Source organism: Sturnira hondurensis, unplaced genomic scaffold, assembly GCF_014824575.4.
Source record: "Sturnira hondurensis isolate 20B ecotype Veracruz unplaced genomic scaffold, ASM1482457v3 Scaffold0018728, whole genome shotgun sequence".
Taxonomy (NCBI): Eukaryota; Metazoa; Chordata; class Mammalia; order Chiroptera; family Phyllostomidae; genus Sturnira; species Sturnira hondurensis.
The window spans coordinates 1,070,989-1,097,770 of NW_028091359.1; the positions used below are offsets into that span (position 1 = coordinate 1,070,989).

Here is a 26,782-nt window from a genome sequence, read left to right on the forward strand (position 1 = left end):
TGACTCTTGTTAGGTCAATCAAGTAAGAATGTCTAGCCAGTTGTACCCCAGTTTGCCACGTCCCTACGAGCAGTGGAGGAGAGGGGGGGCGCTTGTGTGTGGATGGGCTGTGTTCCGGGGTCTGGCAGAGAGGAGGGCCTGAGTTGTTAGTGGAATTCGGGTACAGTTGTCAGTGTTAACTCTACTGTTGGAAGTACTAAACTGTAACAAGTCTGTAGATGGTAGAATAGAGTAACTACTCACTTTCTCATAAAATGTTGGAGACTACAAGGGAGCCCTCTTAAAATTCTGTATGGATTTCCCTGTATCGTAGCAGTTTATTCTCTAGTTTAACTTCTTGTCATAAAAACTAGAAGCCCAAGTGTCCTAGTTTTTATTTTGTTTTGTTATTTGATATATATATATATATAAAATGATAAACCTATTTTGTGGCCTTTAATAATGAGAAATATCTCAGTATTACTGTATTAGTCTAGAAAATTTATTATGCATATGAAGGGTTTGTTGTTGCTGTTTTTTTAACTAGAGAGGAGCGTGTAACACACTTCCAAGTTTACAGATTCAGGCAGAAATTGTAAAGTGTTATGACTTTCGCAGGCAGAAAACAAAATTGCACCTCTCCTTTGGCTATTGCAGTGTTGGATGTATCCTTAAACAGGGTGCTGAGTCAGGAGCAAGATACTGTAAACATTGTGGTTTGAGTTCTACCTGCTGAGGTATTTCCAAGTGCAGCAGCTGTCTGCCAAGCTCCTTTGCCCCTGACTGGCTACTTCCTTTTTTTTGTACTTTTCTGCAAGCGGTTTCCTATATTTTATTTTGCTGCTGTTTATTTCTCTTTTGTATGAGCTTCTTGAGCCACTATAGTTGGTTGCAAAGTGCTCCATTTTCTGAACAATATTTGATTTTTATTTAAAAATCTCATAACAAGTAAACTAGCCTTCTGGACTCTAAAATTATTAATTAGAAGCTATTTTTCTGAAAATGAATCTATATTCTTTCACAGTGCCAAGCTAGATGTCTTTATGGATGAGTCTAATCTGGGTTTAGATGTCTTCCTTTTTTTTTTCCATTTTATTTGGGGTGGGGAGATTGGTTTTTGGATTGAGTCTGTTGTGATTGACCTGTTAAAAGAATTTTCTGTGCTCATGTTCTTTTATGTATGTTTGGGACATTCCCAGCTTGGAACCTGTAATGTTCAAGCCAAGTATCTTCATTCAGTTTGAGGATATTCTTAAAAGCAGATTGTTTCCTCCCTTTGATCTGTAAACCTGTGGAAAGGGGCAGTATCCCTTTAGAGCGGTTGTTAAAGGGGTTGACGCCTGAGCGGTGCACTGCACTGCTGTTGAGCAAAATTGCTGCATCAATGTATTGTAGAGCGAAAATGGCAGGGGCTTCTATGGGGATTTGGTTTCTCTTTATCCTCATGTTGACCACAGTGTCTCCTGCTCTCTTAGTTTGAGGGTTAAAGTTACTTCTTCTTGGAGAAAATAGAAGTGGACGCATGAAGAGAGAATAAAATGTAGTAGACTACAGTCTCTGGACCTAATCCTGTCTAGAAACCCTAACTTAACTCTGAAGGGGATACTGTCTCTTTTAACTCTTGCTATAATTCTCTGTATGGAAGGTAGATAGATATTGCTAATAACATTGCCTGATTTCTCTGCATATTATTACATTTAACCCTTTGAGCCCTTGCTGCATATAATTTCAAGTAGACTGCTTTTGTCCCCCCGCTAAATTTAATCTCTCTGGCACGGAAGCACCTTCATGTGCCATCATTAAGGTCATTTGGTTTCATAGGCAGCAAGAGCTTGCCTTCATCTGTGACACTCAAAGGGTTAGCCAGACTTCTGTAGCCACCTACCTACCTACTACCTGTAAACTAGTTCTTCTTGGACGTTGAAAATCTTTGTATTTTAATCAGCGCCCTTTTTTTTTGCCTGCTTTTCTGATGTCTTTTTTTCAAGTTAGACATATTCTGTGTGAATGTGCCTTTTCGAACTTGCTTTGGTATATTCCACTGCAAATACTGATCTGCATGCTTATTCTGATGACTTCTTTTCCAGCTTTTCTGTATAACTCTTTTGTGATCTGTAAGTCCTATATTAATAAATAATTCTTTGGCATATTTTGAAAGTGTGGGGATGTGTGTAATTCTTACTTTTTCAGGGTTAGATCAAAGAAATCCCTGGTCCACATCAAGTGTAAAGCAATAGCCTCTCCTGTGGATAGAGGCTTCCCCTCTTTGTTTTGTTTCTGCAAACACCTGTCTCCTAAGAGGAGTACTAGTGCATTTTGGCCTTTCCCCTTATAATTCCACTGATAAAAGTTTTTGACATGGCACTGGATTAAAATATAACTTTAAATATTTTTAAAGTGTAAACCGTACACTATTTTACGTATTATGAAATTTACTCCTTTCTGCTAGCGAATAACCTGAGATTTTATTGGTTACTAAAGATCACAGAACCTGTCTCCAATAAGAGTTCCATTATGAGGAGACGGGGGTGGGGGGTGAGGCAAGGGGACAGACCTGAGAGCTGAGTGTTGGGGAACGATGGACACATCTGTTAATGATTGGATGTCTGTAAATTTAATTTAAATAAATTACAAGGGGTATTAAGATGAATTTCTGAGTGCAGTAAATGTAAGCTGCATTTGAATTGCTGTCTCTGTGATGGGAGGTGTTCAGCACTAGCACCAGGAAGTCTTCAGGGCTGAATTTGACGGCGTGGAACTTGGGTGCAGCATCCTCTCGTTGCAGGGCACGCGCTCTTTCCAACTCCAAGCTGCGCCCCGCAGCCGCTCTGTTGTTTTTCTCTTAGTCTGTGAAGCAAGTTCTCAGGAGAAATAGACTTTAAACATTTCCATTTTTAAGAAAAGAATTCTAGGAAGCCCCATAAAAATTAACAAGAATAGGCCAAATTTGGGAGGAAAATTTTCCATATTAGAGTATAATAATAGCAAAAAATCTTGGGTGTGTTATTGTTTTCAGACCAGAAACCCAAGACCAAATAAAGGCCTTGGCAAAAGGGAGTTGTTTCTCTGGTTTAAACTTTTTTCTTACAGTATGAGGCTTTAAGTCTTTGTTCTTTTTTAAAAATTGAGGCAGAAAAGAAATTAAACCATTGAAGATGAGGATTTTCAATAGCATTCCTGAGACCACTTGTACTATCTGAAATACGCCATTCGAGAAAGAAAAATGTTGCATATTTGGGTTTAGATAAAGAAAAGCTGGTTCTGCCGTTTAAAATATGTATTCCAGAGCACAGTGCTTTAGAAAGTTGAATAATACTTGGTTTCAAAAACCTTGTGTACTGCTAACTGATGTGGCCACCAGAGATTTTGGCATGGTCTCCATCTAGCGTGATAATACTAGGTGCCTTTATCTAGGACTTTCTGGCACCGTATATAAGACCAGTCTTGTGGAAGCTTTGACTAAGCCAGTCCCTTGTCGGTGGAATTATCTGATGCTAGATTGGTCTGTCTGGGACTGTTTTATTTCACCTACTTTCTGCAGTCACCTGAGCAGGCTGCAGAAAATGACTAAATGTAACCGCATGTAAATCAATCACATCCACAAATATAACAGTTAATGTTTCCAGAGTAACATTTACTTTTAGGGAGGAAGTTTTAATAACGTAATAATATAAACTTGCAATGAAGACTTTAAGAATTGCATGCTATAGGTTTAAACAAATAAGAAAATACTGTTTTGTTTACCCCAGTACCAAGTTAAGGAAGATACCATTAGTGCTTGACTTTATACATCAGTGCCTAAGAAATTATACGAATGTACAATATGAATATTCTATAACCACTCCAGTGTTCACATTAAAATCCCTGCTGATTTTTAAAGGTAGCAAATGAACATGTGGAAGATACTGGTAATATCAAAGAACCTAGGCTAAATCCTACAATAATTGAAAGAATCATTAAAAAAAATTTTTTATATTCAACTGAGGACATTTTTTCATTGCTTTTTGGAGAGGGAGGAAGGGAAATATCAATGGTAGAGAAAGAAACACCAATGCAAGAGAGAAACATTGATTGGTTGCCTCCCACGGGCATCAGGACCAGGGATTGTATAAGCCCTGACTGGGAATCGAACCCACAACCTTCCATTTATGGGATGATACCCCAACCAACTGAGCCACACTGGCCAGGGCAAATTATTTTATTTTTAAAGAGCTGCTTCTAGTTTTGTTTTTCCACCAGCTGAATACTTTTGATAAGTTGTTTTGGAAAATGCTGGCCTAATAGCTTTGAGAGCACAACAGGGCCAAGTGCACGGGAGGGTCTCCTGTGTGCTGCCCTCTCCATTGCAGAGCCAAAGGGCCCCAACTGTAATTGCCATTTTCTGTGCTCATTTTGTGTGTTTTTGATGAGTTAAAATTTTTTTTTAATCTTTACTGGATGGCATTTTTTTCATTGCTTTTAGAGAGAGAGGAAGGGTGAGAAGGAAACATTGATGTGAGAGAAACATCGATTGGTTGCCTCCTGTATGCACCCAAATTGGGAATCGAACTCACAGCCCAGGTTTGTGCCCTGACCAGGAATCAAACCTGCAACCTTTCAATTATGGGCCAATGCTCTCACCAACTGAGCCACACCAGCCAGGACTTTTTGATGAAAAAAAATTTTTTTTTTAGATTTTATTTATCTTTAGAGGGGAAGGGAAGGAGAGAGGGAGAGAAACATCAATGTATGGTTGCCTCTCATGTGTCCCCTGCTGGGAACTGGCCTGCAACCCAGGCATGTACNGCCTAAGAAATTATACGAATGTACAATATGAATATTCTATAACCACTCCAGTGTTCACATTAAAATCCCTGCTGATTTTTAAAGGTAGCAAATGAACATGTGGAAGATACTGGTAATATCAAAGAACCTAGGCTAAATCCTACAATAATTGAAAGAATCATTAAAAAAATTTTTTTATATTCAACTGAGGACATTTTTTCATTGCTTTTTGGAGAGGGAGGAAGGGAAATATCAATGGTAGAGAAAGAAACACCAATGCAAGAGAGAAACATTGATTGGTTGCCTCCCACGGGCATCAGGACCAGGGATTGTATAAGCCCTGACTGGGAATCGAACCCACAACCTTCCATTTATGGGATGATACCCCAACCAACTGAGCCACACTGGCCAGGGCAAATTATTTTATTTTTAAAGAGCTGCTTCTAGTTTTGTTCTTCCACCAGCTGAATACTTTTGATAAGTTGTTTTTGAAAATGCTGGCCTAATAGCTTTGAGAGCACAACAGGGCCAAGTGCACGGGAGGGTCTCCTGTGTGCTGCCCTCTCCAGTGCAGAGCCAAAGGGCCCCAACTGTAATTGCCATTTTCTGTGCTCATTTTGTGTGTTTTTGATGAGTTAAAAATTTTTTTTAATCTTTACTGGATGGCATTTTTTTCATTGCTTTTAGAGAGAGAGGAAGGGTGAGAGGGAAACATTGATATGAGAGAAACATCGATTGGTTGCCTCCTGTATGCACCCAAATTGGGAATCGAACTCACAGCCCAGGTTTGTGCCCTGACCAGGAATCAAACCTGCAACCTTTTGATTATGGGCCAATGCTCTCATCAACTGAGCCACACCAGCCAGGACTTTTTGATGAAAAAAAATTTTTTTTAGATTTTATTTATCTTTAGAGGGGAAGGGAAGAGGAGAGGGAGAGAAACATCAATGTATGGTTGCCTCTCGTGCGTCCCCTGCTGGGAACTGGCCTGCAACCCAGGCATGTACCCTGATTGGGAGTTGAACTACGATCCTTTGGTTCGCAGACCTGAGCTCAATCCACTGAGCTACACCACCAGGGCTTGATGAGATTTTTAACGATGACCATGAGCAGTCTCTCTGTATGTCCTAACACCATTGCTCGGCCTTCTGGCCTCCTCTGACTTAAAATATCCACAGGATTACCACTTTTCTTTATTGAATTTGCAGCACTGACATGGAAAACCAAAGGCGCTTACAGATGGCAGGGAGAGCATGGCAGACGCATGTGTGAGTCAGAGCAAAAGAAGCAAAGGGGGGGGGGCGGGGGGTGTTGCTCTGTTGACCTGAAGACACTGGAAAGCAGTTACACAACAGCATTTCCCTGCTTCCTCAACAACACCTGTGAGGGTGTTGGAGACTTACAGGACCCATCAGACTAGGTTCTGTAATTAATAGAGAATGTGAATCTGAATAGGGCCAGGGTAGAAAGAAGGCAAAATGTGTAAATAGTTCATGGTTTGCTCTGGTAAATGAAATTTGGATTAAATTGGCATTGGAAGTTAAAAGATACATAATTATTTTCAAAGACCCTTTCTGAGTCCATTGACCATTTTTATTGTTCTATCAAATACTAGGGAATAGTGGATTTGGCACAGGTATCTCCTTTCTTTCAACCCCTTTCTCAAAAGCCTGTGTAACTCTTAGTCACCTGGGCATATGCTTCACAGCTTTAGAAAATGTCCAGGGGAATTGGTATGGCCTTCTGTGTCCTATAGTGGCAGCTCACATTCTTTGTTCCAAGAAATGCCTGTTTTCATGTACAATATCAGTTCAGAGGGGATTTTAATGGAGGTTATGGAACAGACTGATAGGGTTACTTACTAGCATAAGCAAGAAATCCATGCTGTGATTTGAGATACAGGATGAAAAGCAGATTGTAGAGTTTATTCCTTTGGCCTTTGTGATAGGACATTCCTGGTTGGAAACAAATACATGTATTAAAGCACACACTTTGGCCTATTATGTGTGCAATTGCAGTTCAGCCTAGCGCAGCCTCCGAGTTCCCCAGTAGAATTGGAAATACAGCAGTGATTCTCTGTTCATTTTATTGTATCCATTCTCTATTCTCTTGTTCCTTTTTCTCTTGCAATTTTCAGAATTCAGCTATCAAACTGAAAACTCATCTGTAGCAACTTCAGTGATTACAAAATAAACTGTGGGTTATTTCATATTATTTTTCCAGATAGAGCTTCCATCACTTATGTTGTAGGTCTTATAGAATCTTCAATATTTTTAAGCCCATGATACATACAAATAGATATAATTTGACTACCTAGAAAATGTATAACAGTTAACATGGGAAATGAGGAATTTTCTTGGTTTAACCTACCCTCAGTGAACTGATTTGCCTCATTTTCTTAGAACATGGCTTACTAATACTCACCATGCTGGGAAATACTGCTCTGTTTTATATTGTTTATAAATGCTCAGATGTTGGAGGGATACGCTTTCACATTCCTATGTATTAGATTGGACACAAAGTCCGTGTGGTTTTTTCCATAAAACCAAAGACACATTTTTCATTTTCACCAATAACTTTATTGATTTGGATATTTTGAGTATGTTGGCTATATTCTGCTATTGGCTTCTACTGGGTAGAGGCCAGGGGTGCTGCTAAACATCTTCCAATGCGTAAGACAGCCCCACAGCAAAGAATTACTTGGCCAAAATGTCAGTAGTACAAGAAACTTTGCAAACCACTTTTGACGTGTTTGATCAGTCACAGCACCTTCTCCATACACTGCACAAATTTTTGTGTGTGTTTCAGTTGCATTTTTGCCTTTCTCAAAATAATAAAGCATAATATGCCAAAAATGTTGCATATTATTTTGCAGCTTCAATATTAAAATGACTGCACAAAAATTCACCAATTTTGGTAAGTTTTTTTTAAATGCACATTCACATGACAGCTGTCACAATACAGTCTAACAGAATTGTTTTAAATGAAGTTAAAGACTTCACTAAGACTAAGACTAAGCACTACTAGAGCCATCATACAGAAAAAGCTAAATGAACTTTTTTTAAGTGATGTGAAGTCTTTTTTTTTTAAGATTTTATTTATTTATTTTAAGAGAGAGGAGAAGGGAGGGAGAAAGAGGGAGAGAAATATCAATGTATGGTTGCCTCTTGTGTATCCCCTGCTGGGAACTGGCCTGTAATCCAGGCATGTGCCTTGACTGGGAATCAAACCAGTGACCCTTTGTTTTGCAGGCTGGAACTCAATCCACTGAGCCACACCAGCCAGGGCTAAACAAACTTTTTGGCCAACCCAATAATACCAGTTTTAGTACTTCCTCGTGTGTTCATTCAAATGAATCACACTTCAGTGAATTTTTTTACACTATAGTAACCAGTAAATAAGCAAAGTAAAATTTAAAAATCAACCTTGAGGCTTGATTTTAGTATATTCTGTATATTTACTTTTCATTATTTTTTAAGTATAAAATACAAGATTTGTTAAAGACCAGTAGTATTAAAAAATACTTTTCAGCAGAGGTAATTCCTTATTTCTTTTAAGGCCTTTTACATGATCACACTACAATCATTCTGGGTTTTTTTTCCTTGTTGCATAATTGAGCAACAGGGTCTTTTTATTGCCATCACAACCTGGCTGTGATGTTTAAACTAGAGTTTAACTTTTCATTAAATTTACCTTGGTATCTAGAAAAATTACTGCTCTTTTAGTAGATGAGATTCTGGGACCAGTTCATAATGTAACTTCCCCCAAAGAGCTTTCCTGGCAGGGTCTAACAATAAAAATATCTGTTTTGTGAAACATTCTTCTGAATATACCCCCGGAAGACTGCCCTTGTGTTTAACTACAACTGCCTGTTGATCGAATTTCACCTCATCTGAGTCTGGGTACTTTCTGATCCCTTTTAAGTAGTGGGGAAAACAAAACACTACCGCCAGAGACTAAGTGTTTTGCTTAAAGTTTTTTCCATTCATTTGAAATGAAACATTTCTCACCTGAACCTTATTTCCTCCTGTTTAATAAACCAGAATTTGAAGGGTGCCATTTGTACTACAGAATTTTAAAATAATACTGTTGTTTTTTGAAAGTTATTAGCTTTTCACTGGTTGGCCTTTTTGTACATCTGGGGCGTTCCATTTTTGTGATTAAAGTAGTACCCTTTTCCTAACAGGGTTTAAAAAGAGACAGAGATGTGTGGCATGCTGTTAGAAGAGCCGTGGAGGTGTCAGGAGGCCCTGAACCCTCATAGGTTGCAGTGGGAGACAGAATGCCCCACCCAGTGTGGGCTCGCCTGCTGACTTAGTTTTGGAACCCTGGATCGCAAAACTTTTGAGTGTGTTCTTTGTAAACCATGCTTGTGGTGGTCAGAGAGGGAGCCTTGCATGTGGCCTCCTTTCCTCGTCTAGGGCAGTGACTGAAGTGAAACAAACGTGTGCTAGCCAGACCGAATGGACGGTGCTGCTGGAAAAGAGGCTGGTCCACCTGCCGCCTGTCGTGTACCGGGTTAGCCGCAGCTGGTTTTGACTTTTTTTAACATGGACAAGAAAGTTTCCCTAGTAAGCCCACTAAAATGATGAGTTGACATTTCATTTTTACCTTGAAATAATTTCATTTTAACCCCTAAAGTGGTAACTAAATGTCAAATTCAGGCTGATGGCCACTATGCTCTACAAATACAGCTGTTATGTATTGTTAGTTGACAAAACGCAGACCTTCCACGTGCGTGGTGTTTTCATCTTGCAGATAACAAACCAAGGCTAAACAATGTTGAGTAGCTTGCCTAGTGCCCCACAGGTAATAGGTGGCAGGGCTGGGAGTTGAACCCGGGTCTGTGTAAGTCAAAAACTTACATTCTTTCTGCTGCTTTGTGCTACCTCTTAAATTATTTAAACGTGTTAAGAATGTAACATGAGTCTTTTGCCCCAGCATTTCTTTCTTTTTCTTTTTCTTTTTCTTTTTAATGAGGGACTGGTACATAGTTGAAGGAGAAACGAGAGCCCAACAGGACCCAGACTTTTGACTCTGTCTTTTAGGGGGTAACATAGATTAGATTGATTTTCTTTCCTCACATTCCATCACAGCAATATGATGTCCATATTGACCAAAATAACAACTAGGTAAGTAACTACTTAATTAAAATCTCACATTTGGCCTGGTTTGAGTCAGGAACTCCTAATAATTGATTAAAAGTTAGGTAACAATATTTTTATTTTAGTTTTAAGAAAGTGTCCATTTTTAATTAGCTTGTTATGTACATTTCATAGGTCCATGTTTGAAAGGAACATTTTCCACCAAGGTCAAGGCAAAAGAGACATGTTTTAGCCAGGGAATACTGTAAATACATTTTAAAGTTTATAAGCGAATGATTTACTAAATGACCCTATTCTCATATCCAACAGTATATACATTGGCAGATGAACTTTTTTCCAGTAATTTTTATATCCAAAGAAAATGACTCTTTGTAACTAAATATAAACGACAAGTCAAGGCTAATGTGGGTTTTTAAAGATCAGATTTTACAGCTCAACTCCTTTAATTTTAGCACAAGCTCTAAATTTAGTTAACTCCAACATAGCATAAAACTAATCAAATATGCTAGACATTTTGCCTCTGCAGAGTTTAAGGCATTTTGCCTAAATCGTGAGCTTGCCTCTAATTGTGGGGTCTTATTTCCCTTTCAGATATAGAGGACTTAAAATATGCTGCTTTGGGGACCTACAGCAGCAATTTTGCAGTGAGCACACTTACGAGCTATGACTGGTCAGACAGGGATGATGCATCTCAGGGCAGAAAACTCTCTCCGTTTGTCCTCTCAGCAGGAAGCAGATGTTCCTCAGCTGCCTCAGTTCTTCAAAAGAAAGAGACTTCGTTTGGCAGCTCTGAAAACATCACCATGACGTCTTTGTCCAAAGGCACAACCTTCACAAGTGAAGACGCTCTTCCAGAGGCCACTTTCCCAGCTTTTGCCAGTTTTAAAGATGTGATATCTCAGACCAGTGAGCAAAAGGAATGTGAAAGCAGGGACTATAAAGACTTCACAAGACAGGACCTGCCTGCCGCTGAGTGGAGCCAAGAGGCCGCGTGCCCAAGCCCAGCTTCCAGCAGCACTTCTCACGACACCCCCAGAGAATGTTCAGATGACTTTGGAGAATTTCAAAGTGAAAAGCCCAAAATCAGCAAATTTGACTTCTTAGTAGCCAATTCACAAAGCAAAATGAAATCCAGTGAAGAAATGATCAAGAGTGAGCTGGCAACCTTTGATCTTTCTGTTCAAGGTGAGTAGCTTTCAGCATAGATTTTGACTGTTGTGGGGTTTTTTTTCCACTGAGGTGTTGGATGTCCTTTCTTAGGATAAACAGTTGGTTCCTGCCCTGGCCGGTGTAGCTCAGTGGATTGAGCTCGGGCCTGTGAACCACACGATCGCGGTTCGATTCCCAGTCAGGGCACATGCCTGGGTTGCAGGCCAGTTCCCAGCAGGGGACTCAGGAGAGGCAACCATACATTGATATTTCTCTTCTCCTCTCCTTTCCTTCCTCTCTAAAGGTTTCTGGTTTAGCAGGAAATAGATTTCCCAGTGTTTGAAATCAGTCTGTTACAGATAGCTATTTAAAGAAAAAAAAGGTTTCCCTGAGACTGAACTCAGGTCAAGCCAGTGTTCCTCAGGTAACCGCTTTTTGGACTAAGCACACAGTCTGTAGTTCAGTAGCTGGTTTGGTGCGCTCTGTTAAAAGTGCCAGAGAAATGGATGAGATCCACTTGTGGGCAAGCTCACTCTGCTCTGGTTCCCTGGCAACAGACTGTATCTTGGAATCCAGAGGCTACAGTGTGGTAGCCGCAGATCTGGATCCAGCCTGCTGGCCTGTTTGATTGACCCACGAAGAAGGTTTTTTAATGTGTGAAGCAATTACCGTACATAAAAATCATGAGATTTCACAGTCTGGATTTCTAGCTTTTCTTAAAATGTAATACCTGGCAACATTAGGCCTGCATTCCCACCTCTTGACCATCAGCTGGAGCTGAGTAGCAGTGCCCCCCTCTAATCACTGGGGTGCACTCTCCCCAGTGCCACAGTCCCCAGCACTTCTGACCTCCGACTGACTGACTTGGGTCATTCACTTCACTTGCCTGCTTTCTCAAGGTATTTGAGTTTGCCCCTTCTGCGCTAAGCCCACCTGGATAGAAGGAACCATTGATTTCTATTAGATTGAGAGAGTACAGAGGAGATTGGCACAAATCCATAACTAAGACTGGAAAGATAACAGTTCTGATGCACTGATGTTTACAAAGACACGCTAGTCCTCCAGACTGCAGTGATTTGCTACTAGAATTACACGAGAATGATGATAGGTCAGGGAAGAGTAGTGGAGAAAAGTAAAAGCAGGGAAACCAAGCAAGAGAGCTCAACAGAAAGCATTTGACATGCAGTTTCCCAGACATAAGGAATGAGGGTGGTGTTTCTGAATGCCTCCTGACATAAACATCTACAGAGGAGGCCCACGCTGGCAAGAGCCTCTGCTTGAACTAAGCTGGTAATCAAAACCTTTAACTGTGTCATCTCCTTGTCCCAGGATCACACAAGAGGAGTTTGAGCCTTGGTGATAAAGAAATAAGCCGTTCTTCTCCTTCTCCGGCTCTGGAGCAGCCTTTCAGGGACCGGTCCAACACTCTGAGTGAGAAGCCCGCTCTGCCTGTCATCCGTGACAAGTACAAAGATCTCACAGGAGAGGTGGAGGTGAGTGGGGTAGTTTTCCATAGGGCCAGGTCAGAGACCAGGTGAGCACGGAGGCCCTGAGGAAAAATGCCTACAGCCCTGGCTGGTGTAGCTCAGTGGATTGAGCACGGGCCTGCGAACCAGACGATCGCAGTTCGATTCCTAGTCAGAGCACATGCCTGGGTTGCAGGCCAGTTCCCAGCAGGGGACACACGAGAGGCAACCATACATTGATATTTCTCTCCCTTTCTCTTTCCCCTCCCCTCTAAAGATAAATAAATAACGTCTTAAAAAAAAATAAAGACCAGTGGCCCTTTGTTTAAAAGAAAAGAAAAAAAAGAAAAACGCCTATAGCCTTCGCATATGACACACAAGGAACCAGGCATAGAATATATAATTAAAGTGAGAGAATGGTGACATTGGCCCTGGATGAAAATATTTCCCAGACTTGACATCCACTGAAGGTAGTTAGTGACCTTAACACCAAAATTATTCGTGGGACTTCACAAGGAGGGATGTGTTTAAGGGAATTCGTTTTGAGCACTTACACTTCATCGTTTCAGTGAATGTGAAAACACCAAAAATGGAGGAGAAGGGGAAAATGTTATGAATCTTCTGTTTATGGTTGCTGTATCTTAGTCCCACGCCGTCTTCCTTGCAGAGCCAACACTGAACCATTCTCCCCCACCCCTCTTGTCTTTCTCTCTCTCTCTCTCTCTCTCTCTCACACACACACACACACACACACACACACACACAGAATGATAACTGGAAAGCTGGTGGTTTGATAGGGGACCTTATACTAGACACCTATGCGATGAGCACCTTTGCAGAAGTTTATGCTACCACTAGAACACATGAAGCAACACTTGCAGAGAGAAGCCGATACAAAACATTTCCCTCAGATCCACAAGTCATGTGCTTGGAAGTGACATTTACCAGTAATTTTAAATAGTCACTAGTTGGTTCATAAGATAAACTGTGCTTGAGCCCTGGCTGGTGTGGCTCAGTGGATTGAGCACTGGCCTACAAACCAAAGGGTCGCCAGCTCGACTCCCAGTCAGGGCAAATGCCTGGGTTGTGGGCTAGGTCCCCAGTAGGAGGCGCACAAGAGGCAACCATACATTATGTTTCTCTCCTTCCCTTTCTCCCTCCCTTCTCTCTTTCCAAAAATAAAGAAATAAAATCTAAGAAAAAAAAAACTACTTGAACTAGAGTGATTTTAATAATAAGGAAAGTCTTCTAGTGCCCTCTGAATTGACATAAATAGAGGATTCCAGACTTGCCCTTTTAACCCGGTTCTTTTTATAAAATTCGCAGGAGAATGAGAGATATGCCTATGAATGGCAGAGATGCCTGGGGAGTGCCCTAGAAGTGAGTATGTCACTTTTGTGGTGTTTACCTCTATGTAAGTGCTGTCTTGTGTCCTTTTGCCTTCTCCTTAGAGCATGACAAGAGTAGACAGAGGCAGAACTGAGGAGAGCCCTCCCTGAATGGCCTGGGCACAGTGAAGCTCAGTGGAAGGGCGTGCATCTTAAGGGAGGTGTCTTTCACACTTGTGATAGCAGGCTCTGGCTCATTTGTCGGTTGTGCCCTCACCTGTCAGTCTGTTTAAGAAATAGCAAAATGGAAACATTCGCTCTGCCTAAATTAAAATATTATTTAAGCCAGAGAACCTCTATCTTTTCTCTCCCAAAGAAATGGAGGGTTGTTTCTTCAAGGTTAAATTAAATTTCCGGATTTGTTTCCGCATACATACTGTGCGTACCTCAGTTAGTCATGCTTTTTCACACCTCCTGGCTTTTCCCTTGGGTTTTCGTCTACTGGTAAGTTGATTTGCAGTGACTTTTGTTAATTATGTCAGGTGATGTGATTTCATTTCTTGTAGGTCATTAAGAAAGCAAATGACACCTTAAATGGAATCAGTAGTAGTTCTGTGTGCACGGAAGTTATCCAGTCAGCTCAAGGCATGGAATATTTATTAGGTATGTTCTTTTATATCTTACTTATTCAAAATCACGACACTTTGAAAAATTTTCAGTTCTCCTTGTGTGAAGTAGCTTAATCTAAGTCTCCCAAGTTACATATGACTTTATTAAATAGCACCTTGCATTTGTAAATAAGACACTTAAGTCATAGGCAGATACAATTATTTGACTATTTGAGTTAAGATCTCTGTGGCCAAGTTTCCCAGTCCTAGTTATGACATAATGGCAACCATATACAATTACGTCTGTGTTACTGGTTTATCAGAGCCTGAACTGGGTGAGACATTAAAATGAAGTCATTGGGTTCCAGTCAGCACCTTCCCTTACCACGCTCTGTCAATTGGTCCTCCTTCCCCCATAATGACATCACAGGTTCCTTAGCTTCCTGGGCTCCTTCAGCTATTAAACATCCTGATCCAACCGGGAACCCCAATCTCTGTCCTCCTCACCTCAGGCTCGGGCCTGAGCCACAGGCACTGGATCCTGTTCTTTTTCAGATCTTCACTCAAATGTCACCTTCTAAGTGAGGTCTTCCTCGCCAACCCTCTTACCAACTGTATCCCTCCCCCCCCCCGCCCCCCTGGCACTTCCTGTCCCTTTCCCTGCTTGATTTTCTCCCTAGCCTATCTCCTTTAGTATCTTATATACAGGGTCTGGCAGAAATAACGCCTGCTTGAGGGTGGTTGGTAGGGTAATAATATGGGTGTAATAATTTATAGCTTTAATTTGAGCATTTCACCTACAATGTCATATGGTGTGCTTGAGTGTGATATTGTTATGCTACAGAATCGCATGCTTATGATTTTGTAATAAAAGATTTTGTAATTAAAAAGGAGCATTATTTGTGCTGGACCATGTATTTTACTTATTGTTCTTGATTATACTAGAATGAATCTCTAAGAGGGGAGGGATTTTGGCCTGTTTTGTTCCCGGCTTTGTCTCCAACAGTTAGATTAATGCCTGGCTCAGAGTGGTCACTGAAAAATATTGGCTGGGTGAGTGGATGGTGAAGGGATACGGTCTCTCCTTTGCTCCTGCCGCCTCACTGTGGTTCCTCTTTCCTACCCGACAGGCGCAGTTCTACTGCATGCACAGGTGTTTACCAGGCAATGGGCTGCCTGTCTTTCATTCTAGGAGGTCTCCTTGTGTCCATGAAAGATTGTCTTAGAAGCCCCCTCATTTGGCGTAGGTTGGGCAGCAATCCTTGCTCCCCTGGGAGAGGAGAAGGAAAAGCCACAGTGCTGTACACAGGGCTGAGAATGCTCCCCTGTGAAGACCCCCTGGGGTCCTCCAGGCCTCTCTCATAGAGGCTGGGGAACGGGGGTTCCCTGTTCAAGCCGGGTCGGGGGGTTTTGTTGGGTGGCTGTCCTTCGAGTGTAGGGATACTTGCCACCTGTCGTCCTTGCTTGAAGAGTTCAGCCACCATCAGAAACCACAGGAAAAGAACTGTTCTGAGCCCTGTCAAGTGTATAAAAAAGATACATGAAGCCACAGAGTGTCAATTATTGGGCGTTCATAAGAATGAGATATTTCTTACTTTGTGATGATATTGATACTCAGATTCTTTTAAACTTTTAATGTTCCCATTTTAAGCAAGTTTAATGGTATTTCCCAAATTTAAACAGATGGACTCATTAAAAAGGGAGAAAAAAATAGCTAATACTTGCATAATACCTGCTGTTTGACAGATACTGCTCTAAGCCTTTTATAGTATTAACCCATTTCATCCCCTCAACCATCCTTTGTGGGGGAGGGGTACTGTTATTGACTCAATATTACAGATGAGGAAATGGAGGCACAAAGAGGTGATGTGATTTGCCCGAGGTTACACAGCTAGTAAGTGACAGGGCGGTGTAGCGCTAGAGTTTACCCTCTTACCATTGAGTTATACCAAAGTATTGAGAGGTGGTTGGTCCCAAGGAAGAGCACATCCACCTCTGGCCAGATACAGTCCTTTCCAACTAGGGTACCAACAAGCAGTAGTGCAGCCCTGTCTGTTGTCTCTTTCTCTACACTTCCAGCACCTAACTCTCCACTCTGTCACCCTACCAGGAGTTGTGGAGGTGTACAGGGTGACCAAACGTGTGGAGCTGGGCATCAAAGCCACTGCGGTGTGCAGTGAGAAGCTGCAGCAGTTGCTTAAGGACATCGATAAAGTGTGGAATAACCTAATTGGCTTCATGTCGCTTGCCACACTCACGGTAAGCCTTTCAGACAGTCTAGCGGTTGCTTACCTTTCAGAAACCTGAGCTCTGAAGCAGAGTGTTTGTTCCTGTTACGGCACTCACGGGAGGACGAGATGCCTGCCGCATCGTGTTGTGTTAAAGGAAGGAGCGGACCCTTGTGCAATTCGTTGAATAGTGTCCGGTTAACTTCTGGATAGCTCCCAGGAAAACATTCACTCCTGACCACATCCTCCTTAATCTACGTACATATATGCGTGTTTTACAGAGCATTGGTTGGAGTTCCTTTCTTTGTACTTTTAGTCATCCGTGTGCCCATGTATGGCGTCCTTATTAAACTGTATGACCTACCTGTTGCCATCCTATGGTTCGTTTGGCCTTTTTACTTTTTTAGGTTCTTGGATTATTTTCGTTTTTCCTGTTATAAATGGTTCTCTGAATACCTTTGAACAAATGACAGCATTTCCCTTTGGGGAATATAGCTCTTCCCGGTGGACGTCGCAGTCAACGGGCAACTGCACACAGGCCCTCGTGCGCCTCCAGAGCTGCGGCCGCGTTCACGACATGGCTTTTCAGAGCGTGTGGGCGAGCTGCCCATGCGCCGGCAGCAGGCAGCTATTCCTTTCTTCACACTGTGTTCTGCTTCTTTGTCGGGTTCTTCCTTAACAAGGGTGTGATTCGATTCCCCCAAGGTGTTTTTGACGTTTCTCACATTTCCCAAGAGGCTATCCAACGTTCCAAGTGATGATTTACTATTTTTATTTCCTTTATGTGTGAACCGATCATCTGTTTCTTTTGACCACTTGACCATATTTATTCAGTGAGATATGGCTGACCAGACATGTTTCATATTTGTAATAGATTTTTGTATGCACACGCATGCACACATGTTAGTGAGCTCATATCAGTATGTTTTTCTCTTCTGCTCTGCTCTTTTACATCTGATTGGACAGAACCATATTATTTTTATATACTCATACCTATTCAGTTTTTCTCTGGTAATATCCTTTATTTCACAATAGTCCAAACTTTATCTTTTTTCCACAGCCGGAATAAATATGCTGTTCCATCTTCTTTCTTTTCTTCTTACATTTAACTTCGTGCGCATCCAAATGCTGCGCCTTGGGAAGCAGTTCTCACTGCACTGGCCTGATAGGTGGGTTCCCAGCCGTGTCAGCGACATGGCTTAAACAGCGAATCCTCTCCACATTGTTATCCTTGCCACGGTTGCTTCCGGTTTGTAAGCTTGAGTTCTTAAAGAGTTTAAAGCATTTCCAAAATCTCTATTTTGTTCCCTGGGACCATTTTTTAATTTCTAACCTAAAGTCATACAGTTTGGGTAATTTTTTTAAATTACTGTTCTGACCAATACAATAAGAAATGAAGTATAAATATTTGAAGAGATAAGTTATATTTTTGGTGATATAAAATACTTCAAGAAATCTGAATTCAGGAGGTTAAATTTAATGAGTTTGGCAAAAATTCATAGCATTCTTACATATTAACAATAGTTAGAAAATACAGAAATGGAAGCTCGTTTTTTAATGTGTTAAATCATTCAGGCCTTCATCACTTCTGACCACATAGCTAGAGTTACTGGTTAACATTTTCTTTAATATATTTTATTGATTATACCATTACAGTTGTTCTATTCCCCCTCCTTCATTCCCCTCCATCCTGCACACCCCTTCTCCACCCTTTCCCCACCCTTTAGTTTACGACCACGTGTCTCAAGTTCTTTAGATTCTATATTTCCCCTACTATTTTTGCCCTCCCCCTATCTATTTTTACCTACCATCTATGCTACTTATTTTCTGTATCTTCTCCCCCCTTCTCCTCCTTCCACTCCCCTGTTGCTAACCCTCCAAGTGATCTTCATTTCTGTGGTTCTGCTCCTGATCTAGCTGTCCTCTTGGTTTGCTTTTGTTTTAGGTGTGGTTGTTAGTAACTGTGAGTTTGCTTTCCTTTCACTGTTCATATTTTTCATCTTCTTTTTCTTAGATAAGTCCCTTTAACATTTCATATAATAAGGGCTTGGTGATGATGAACTCCTTGAATTTGATCTTATCTGAGAAGCACTTTATCTGCCCTTCCAATCTAAATGAAAGCTTTGCTGGATAGAACAGTCTTGGATGTAGGTCTTTGGATTTCATGACTTGGAATACTTCCAGCTCCTTCGTGCCTGTAAGGTCTCTTTTGAGAAATCTGCTGATAGTCTGATGGGAACTCCTTTGTAGGTAAATATCCCCTTATCTCTTGCTGCTTCTAGGATTCTCTCCTTCATTTTAATCTTGGCTAGTGTAATTATGATGTGCCTTGGTGTGTTCCTTCTTGGGTCCAGCTTCTTTGGGACTCTCTGAGCTTCCTGGATTTCCTGGAAGTCTATTTCCTTTGCCAGACTGGGGAAGTTCTCCTTTATTATTTGTTCAAATAAGATTTCCACTCGTGGCTGTTTCTTTTCCCCTTCTGGTACCCCTATAATTCGGATGTTGGAATGTTTAAAGATGTCCTGGAGGTTCCTAAACCTCTCCTCATTTTTTTGAATTCTTGTTTCTTCATTCTTTTCTGGTTGGATGGTTCGTTCTTCCTTCTGGTCCACTCCATTTATTTGAGTCCCAGTTTCCTTTCCATCACTATTGGTTTCCTGTGCATTTCCCTTCATTTCAATTAGTTTAGCCTTCATATGTTCCTCTAATTTGTGGCTAAAATCAACCAGTTCTGTGAGCATCCTGATCACCAGTGTCTTGAATTGTGCATCTGAGAGGTTGGCTATTTCTTGGTCACTTAGAGTTATTGGCTCTGGGACTTTGAGTTCTTCTTGAGCCATGTTTTGGACTGTTCGTGCCTGTTTCATATGAGGAGCAGAGCCCTAGGTGCTCACCAGGGTTGGGCCACTCAGTCACTGGGTTGTGACGCTGTATGTGGGGCAGGGCCAAAAGAAAGCAATGGCAGGCCCCCTCCGCTGCCTCCCGCCCCCACTGTGGACTGCATGGTCTGTCCCACTGCAGGCGAATGCGCGACCATGGTCAGCCTGCCACTGGGTTCGCCCGCTGGGGCCTGCGCGGTCTGTCTCACTGCTCACTCCTTTACTGGTTTATCTGTGTGTGAATGTGTGACCGCAGCCAGCCCACCACCCTACGCCCTCACTGGGTCCGCTGGATGCGGAGCTGCCTGGGCGCCTGGGGTCAGGGGATCTTTCTTGCCTGTCCCTGCTCTGCTGCTGGCTCCGCCCCTCTTACCGGTCCAGTTGAATGGTTCGTTGTTGTCGGACTTCTGTATAGTTCAATTTTCTGTTCTTTGGCTGCATCTTTGTTCTCCAAACCTTTGTTGTATTCAAGCGTGGTTGTGGGAGAAGGCACAGTGTTTCCACCTACACCTCCATCTTGGCGGAAGCCACTGGTTAACATTTTTTATCTCTTATCAATCTCTTTTATACACTACTATTAGGCATTTCTTTCTAAAATGCAAATCTAATTGTGTCATTTAAGTCCCCTTTAAAATCCCGGTTCTCTGGGATCTTCAGGATCAAGTTTAAACCTTTTTGGTTCAGTATGTAAGGTCTTTTTCATTTCTTGGGCTGTCCAGGCCTCTTTCTCTGTGAGACTGCTTTTTCCTCTCGCCTCTGCATCCGTTCCCCCGGAAGTCATTCCAGAGACCCCTTCAGTCTGAACTAGATGCCCTTTCTGCGTGTCCACAGCACATCCCTCCCTACCATACAGCACTTAACGCACTTGGTGGTGGCTGTGTGTTTACTTGCTTCTTGCCCACTAGCTTGTCAGCTGTGTCCCTTGCTTCCTTGTGTGCTGACACAGTGTTTGCTGGACTTTTTACTTTCCTCAATACTTCTTTGAACCTTCCCATTTTTTCAAACTACGTATGCATGTTTGTATATGTCATAATTTTAGTAACTGGATTAAATTTTTTAAATGGATAGGGAAGGTGAAAGTAGGGAAGTAAGATAAAGCCAGGAATGGAGCTAAGTATACAAAAATGTGTGTTTTTAAAGTGCTTGTATTTGCTAGTAGTGAGTTGTACAGCTGGCCTGAATTGATGCAAAGAAGGCATGATGATTTCCATGATTCACTGTGTTCATAACATAAAAACAAACCCACTGCTCACAAGAAGCATAATTATTCCTGGTAGTAATATCAGGAATTTCTATTGTGGGCTCTTGTAAAGAAGAAACTAATGTAACCTATGTTTTCTTTAAATGTCCTTTCAATAAATAAAGCAACAAGTTTCACTGAGTAGTTACTTATGAAATCTCTGAATGTAGGCCAAAGGGCATAGCTCCAAGTACAAATTAGTGAAAGTCACTCTGAGTGTGGAAAAAATAGACAAAATGGTGATCTAAGTAAGAGTGTGGCAGTGCATACAGATGGTGGACTCGTGTCTTTGCTTCATAAAGAAAGCATTTCTTCCTGAGCAATACACCAACATCCCGGTAAGACAGCAAAAACATGAAGTGATTCATAAAAGGGAGGCACATCTAATAGTAAGCATTAACTCAAATTAAAACAAGATTTCATTTTTACCTGCAAACAAGCAATTTTTTGTTTGGTTTATTCAAATCCTAACAGTGTTGAAGTGGTAAACTATGGACCATTCTTTAGGGACTCTATTTAATATAAATTGGTACCACCCTGTGGAAAATGTGTTTGGCAATATGCTTTCCCCCTTCCTGTGAACTCCTTAAGGACAGGGGCCAAGATCACATTTATTTGTGTTTTGTTCTCAATCGGAGCACAGTGCCAGGCACTCCACAGGTACCCAGTGAAGGTGGAGTGAATTAAAGGCCCCACCACCCTTCAGAGTGACCGACTCGGTAATTCCACTTGAAAACTTCGTAAGGCAACATTTCTAAATACAAACTCTCAAAAAGAAGTAAGTTAAATGCAGAAATTATTCTCTGTAAAAGTGAAAAATTGGAAATAACCGACAAGTCTACATCTAGAGGATTAGGTAAATTGTATGGCTCTTCATACTTGGATATTATGCAACTGTTCTTTAAAGGAGACAGACTTTGAAATAACACAGAACTGTTACCACAGGGCAGGAAGGAAATTTGCCAAAAGGATAATAGGATTGTGTTTGGGTGATGAATGCCTGGATTTTTAAAATATCTCTAAGCTCCAGCTGTGAAGGAAGATGGCTGGCTAGTGAGGTATGTGAGGGTGCCTGTGAGGTTGTGGGGTAAAGAAGGTTTTACCAGTCGTTTGTCGTGGAGTTCCTTGTGCCACCTTTGCATCCGTGACACTGTAGTTCATCAGAGCCTCTCTGCTCAGTCTTACCAGGGTCTCACCTGAAAACCCATCCATTCCATGTTTTTATAGCACAAAGGTATCCAAGACCAAGTATCTTGAGCTCAGTGTGCATGTGTCTGGGTCTCCTAATTCATCCACCTTCTCCTTCCTAACTTGGGGCTAATATGAACTGGGTTAAGCCTGAATATCATCATCATTAGCCACCTTTTACTGAGTGCTTGCCATGTGCTAGACCCTATTTTTCACTCTTTATGTAGATGTTATTTACTTAATACTCACAAAAATCTTGAGGGTAGATACTTTAATTCTGCCCCTTTTACAGATGGAGGAACTGAGGCACAGAGACACTGCTGAGACGTGGGTTCAGTGTGAAAGTCAGAGCTCTGCTTTTTTAACCATTACACTCAGTTGCCTCCTTGAAGTGCACAAGCTGGGTGGGTAAAACCAGACATGGGCACAAGCCTTTTGGGGAAGAGTGAGCTGTTACTTAGCATCAAGGTCAGTGAAACACCAGGAATCTCTCTGGCAGCAACTTGATATAAACATTCAAGTCTTTACCCCTATTTATATCTCAGAACTATAAAGTAATTTCAAAGTCTTTTATTTTCCATTTAGATTTTAAGGTTCTTTGTTTTGGTGGTAATCTATTTCTCATTGTAATTAACACTTTGAAAACTAGATTTCAGTACAAACCCTCAAATCGGCTGCCCAGTTCTTCTCTTTGACACTGTTAGAAAAAGATGGCTGTGATTGCAGAGCATCCCCGTTCGCCATGAGCTCTTTGAAGAAACGGGGTCACAGAAGGTCAAGCACATTACCCCAGCTTAGTATGGATTAGTCCTTCTCAGTTTGGGACAAAGGCTAACTGGGGAGAATCCCGGCCTGGGTTGCTGTCACATGTTTATTTCTCAAGGCAGCTGCTCTCCCGAGGAGGTGGTACCAGTTTCATCCACGAACATCCTCCCAAACTTCTAAGCTCCCACGATGCACAGCTGCTCATGAGAAAGGTCTGCCTTTTCGACTCCGGCAGCCCCTTCAGGCCTGCTTTTCCTCCCTGCCTTTCTTCATTTTTCTTTCTTCTTATTTCCTTCTTTTTTTGTTACAATATATATATATATATATATATATATATAGTAAAATGCAAAAATCTTAGTTATACCGTTCAGTAAGTCTTGACAAAATGACCCCATATAACCCATGCACCTGTGAAGGTAGAGAGTATTCCACCATCCCAGAAAGTTTCCTCCTGCTCCTGCTTTGTCATCACTCCACTCGGAGGTAATACCTGTTCCGATTTTTTACACTAATGATTAACTTGGTTCAGACCTTTTTAAAGAAGCCATAAAATTTGATTTGTGATTTCAAAGAAAGCCTTAGTGACATGTGCACCAGCTTGAGGTGCCCACAATGTCATGGATGAGATACGAGACAAATTCACACGGACTACCAATTCCTGTGGAGGAAAAGGGACCGCACAGCTACTCCCTCACTCGGCTGGGGGGGGGGGTGCCTCAGAGTGGCCTGACCACTCTCTCAAGGGGAGAGCCCTTGCCTACACAGGCTTTTATTGGGTTTAATTTGTGCAGGAATACAGGTACAGCTCATTAATCATTGTCAGGCAGTAAGGATCAAACAGTAGATAGCATACAAAGAACGATTAGGGCTTCTTCTGAGTCAGGGTCTATCAGCCAAAAGGCTACAGAACTTTGGGAAACAAACTCATTTCCTGCTTGGATCTTTATCATTTAACTAAGAGCATTCTTATTAGCAAAGCAGGCTTCACAGGATTTTATATACCCTTTCTCAGGCCTGACCACCCAGGGAGCCCACCTTACCCAGCACAGGGTTGCACCACCCTCTGTCATTGTTTCAGGCTTAAGTGAGGCAGAGGAGGCAGATAGGCAAGGAATTTTCGGAGACTTCTCGTGGACTCAGGGGAATCAGGCTTCCTCAAAGCTGAGGGGTGAGGGTCCATCACCCCCTTTCTCCATAGCCCCCCAAGTCCTTCTCTGGGGCCTCCACATGATCATGCCTGTCTTAGGTCATTCCCCCCTTGGGGAATCTTACCCATCATTGGCTAACTGACCAAGCATTGGGGGCCAGTTTTGAAAAAAGGAGCAGAAGCAGCACTCCTGCCAGGAAGATAAGCTTTGTTTCCTTAGTGGCTTATGGTCCGAAGGTCGTTCACTCAGCCTTAGCCATGGTGGGGTTACAGCTCCTGAAACCAGGCAGGGCAGTTCCCAGTACCTTAGGGGTTGGTCACTTATCTGGACTGGGAAGTGTTGCCCTGTCCACATATGGTGGTTCTAAGTCCCCCCCATGTGAGAGAATGTCAGGAAAATGGGGTGAGTGGCCCGGCATTTGCCCCCTCTCCTTCAGACTCCCATCAGGAACATCCAGTTTTGGCATCCGTGTCTAGAAAGCGAGTTTACCTGACGTGTCTTTAGACACGAGGTAGGTTACAAACATTAATTAGTCTACAACTAGACAGCGCAGGAATGCGTTGCACATTGTACACAAATATCCCTGAGTCTTCATTTCTCTACCGATGCTTTTCTGTGGTTGCTTTTCCCACCCTGTTAGCTATAACAGGAAAGCGGTCGTTCTCTGCTCAGGTGTTTTTCCTGATTATACGATGTTGTTTCCACTTGGTAACTGGTAGATCCTTGGTCTATAAAACTTACTGAGTTGTCCACTGCATGGAGAACAGCATGCATTCTACAGAGGAAATGTCAGGTATGAAACGGCAGGAAGAAGCTACTGCATCTGAAACTAGATGCATAAATATCAATGACACAGACCAGCATCTCTGTAGTTAGTTCAGTCCACTTGGAAGAAAACTTTACACTCTGCAAGGACTCAGAGGCTCAAAGCTGGGAAATCATGTCTGGAGCAGGAGGTGTGATTGAGATACGAGACAAATTCACACGGACTACCAATTTCTGTGGAGGAAAAGGGACAGCACAGCTACTACAGCTGGGTTATATGGGATTCCTACAGCTACATAGGAATCTTTGGTCTGTTTACATCATTGCTTCATTTTAGGTAGAACTTCAAGTTTCTTAATGAACCAAATTGCCACTTTGATTTTGGTAATGTGAATGTATTAGTCATTGTTTGTTTTGCACCTAGAAACTGCCAAGTATTGCACTATATGCTTTACATTTGTTCTCATTTAATCCAGGTAACAGTCCCAGGTCAGTAGCATAATCCCTACTTTTACAGGTGAAGAAATTGGGGCTCAGAGATGAAACTTCCCTAACACTGACAAATCTGGGATCTGAATGCATATCATCCTTTGAAAGTCCTTTCTTCTTTCTACATTGTTAGTCCTGGCTTTAAGAACACTAAAGAAGACTTGTTTCTTCTCATGAAGACGTCATGTAATCATTCCCATTAAAAGACATCTAGGCCCTGGCTGGTGTAGCTCAGTGGATTGAGCTTGGGCCTGCAAACCAGAATATTGCGGTTCAATTCCCAGCCAGGGCACATGCCTGGGTTGCAGGCCAGTTCCCAGCAGGGGACACATGAGAGGTAACCATACATTGATATTTCTCTCCCTCTCTCCTTCCCTTCCCCTCTAAAGATAAGTAAATAAAATCTTTAAAAAAAAAGACATCTAGTACTTTACTCCCGTGAAGAAGTCCTAGCATGTTAGTGCTATGTTGCAGTCAGGGTGCCTGGGCTGCGGAGAGCAGAGCACACAGTCTTAAACTCCAAATCGTGGCTCCTTAATGTTTACTTAAGCTGGAAGTCATACCAGCAGTTTTCTATTCCCCTTTCCTTTTACACCTGGTACCCGTGAACTCAAACTCTCTCTTGTGGTGGACGCATATCTCGTCTAGGCACAACGAGTGGGAACTCGGAAGCAAAAACCACCTGTTGTAGTGAGACAAGTGAATTGTTATCCAAGGCTTTATCTTGTGGAGATGTGTTAAAGTTTAGTAGATTTGGAACAAAGAAAGGCTCAGTTCTGGAAAACAAAACTAATCTGTCTCTGCCATGTAAAATCTATGAAAAAGACATTCTCCTGGCTCCAGTCATTGAAAATCACACAGGTGCTTTGATTCCAGTATTTTCCTCAGTATAATACAAATTCCTTTGTGCCTTATTTCCATGTGACATAAGCAGTGAATTTCAGAGTACTTCCTATTTCTGTGGCATGTTAGGAAGACAGTTTATTTTTTTTATAATGATAGTGTTTTTATCATCTTGCCCATCTGCACGGTGTTTTGGAGACAGAACCTCCCTCATGTCTTGCTTGGCTGTTCTCAGTTGACAGAAGGTGGGTGTGGTTAGAAGAATGCTCTCCCCCACGAAGGTGCCCATGTCCTAACCCTGGGAACTTTTGAGTGTGTTACTTTCTGTGGCAAAAAGGGACTTTCCAGAGGGAGCTAAGGTAGGGATCTTCAGATGGGTAATCTGTCCTGGGTAATCCAGATGGGCCCAGTGTTGTCAGAAGGACCCTTGTAAGAGGAAGGCAGGAGAGTGAGAATGAGAAAAAGTGACAAGACAGTGGAAGCAGAGAAAGAAAGATGGGCAGATGGTTGCCATTGGCTTTGGAGATGGAAAATGGGACCATGGTCCAGGGAGTATACAGGTGGGCTCTAGGCAAAGACATAGAGTCTCCCCTAGAATTTCTGGGGAATGCAGAATTCCGGTCTCCAGAACTGTTACTCCAGAGAGCAAATTTATGTTGTTTTAAGTGGATAAATTTGTGCAGATTTGTTATAGCAGCAATAGGGGAAATTACCCAATACACTGTAGTGAGGAACGGTTACATTGTAATGCAAACCAAAAGTCTGCAACTGCTTGTGGAACCTCTGTCTAGATCACGTTTTATATTACTCAGATTAGGCTAGGCTGTGCTGGTTTACA

The 26,782-nt window shown here is 42.0% G+C and overlaps 1 protein-coding gene across 15 annotated transcripts in view; it reads left to right on the forward strand.

The window, feature by feature from the left end:
• SYNRG (synergin gamma) overlaps nucleotides 1-26,782 on the forward strand; it is an 80,749-nt gene that overhangs the window by 41,888 nt on the left and 12,079 nt on the right. For 11 of the 15 annotated variants that reach the window (XM_037070197.1, XM_037070189.1, XM_037070191.1 and 8 more), the window contains 5 exons: nucleotides 10,440-11,033; nucleotides 12,327-12,490; nucleotides 13,790-13,843; nucleotides 14,358-14,454; nucleotides 16,510-16,658. In XM_037070197.1, coding sequence (XP_036926092.1) covers nucleotides 10,440-11,033; nucleotides 12,327-12,490; nucleotides 13,790-13,843; nucleotides 14,358-14,454; nucleotides 16,510-16,658 — 1,058 coding nt within the window. The remainder of the gene's footprint in view (nucleotides 1-10,439; nucleotides 11,034-12,326; nucleotides 12,491-13,789; nucleotides 13,844-14,357; nucleotides 14,455-16,509; nucleotides 16,659-26,782) is intronic. The other 4 variants (XM_037070192.1, XM_037070203.1, XM_037070202.1 and 1 more) reach the window with 2 other exon arrangements.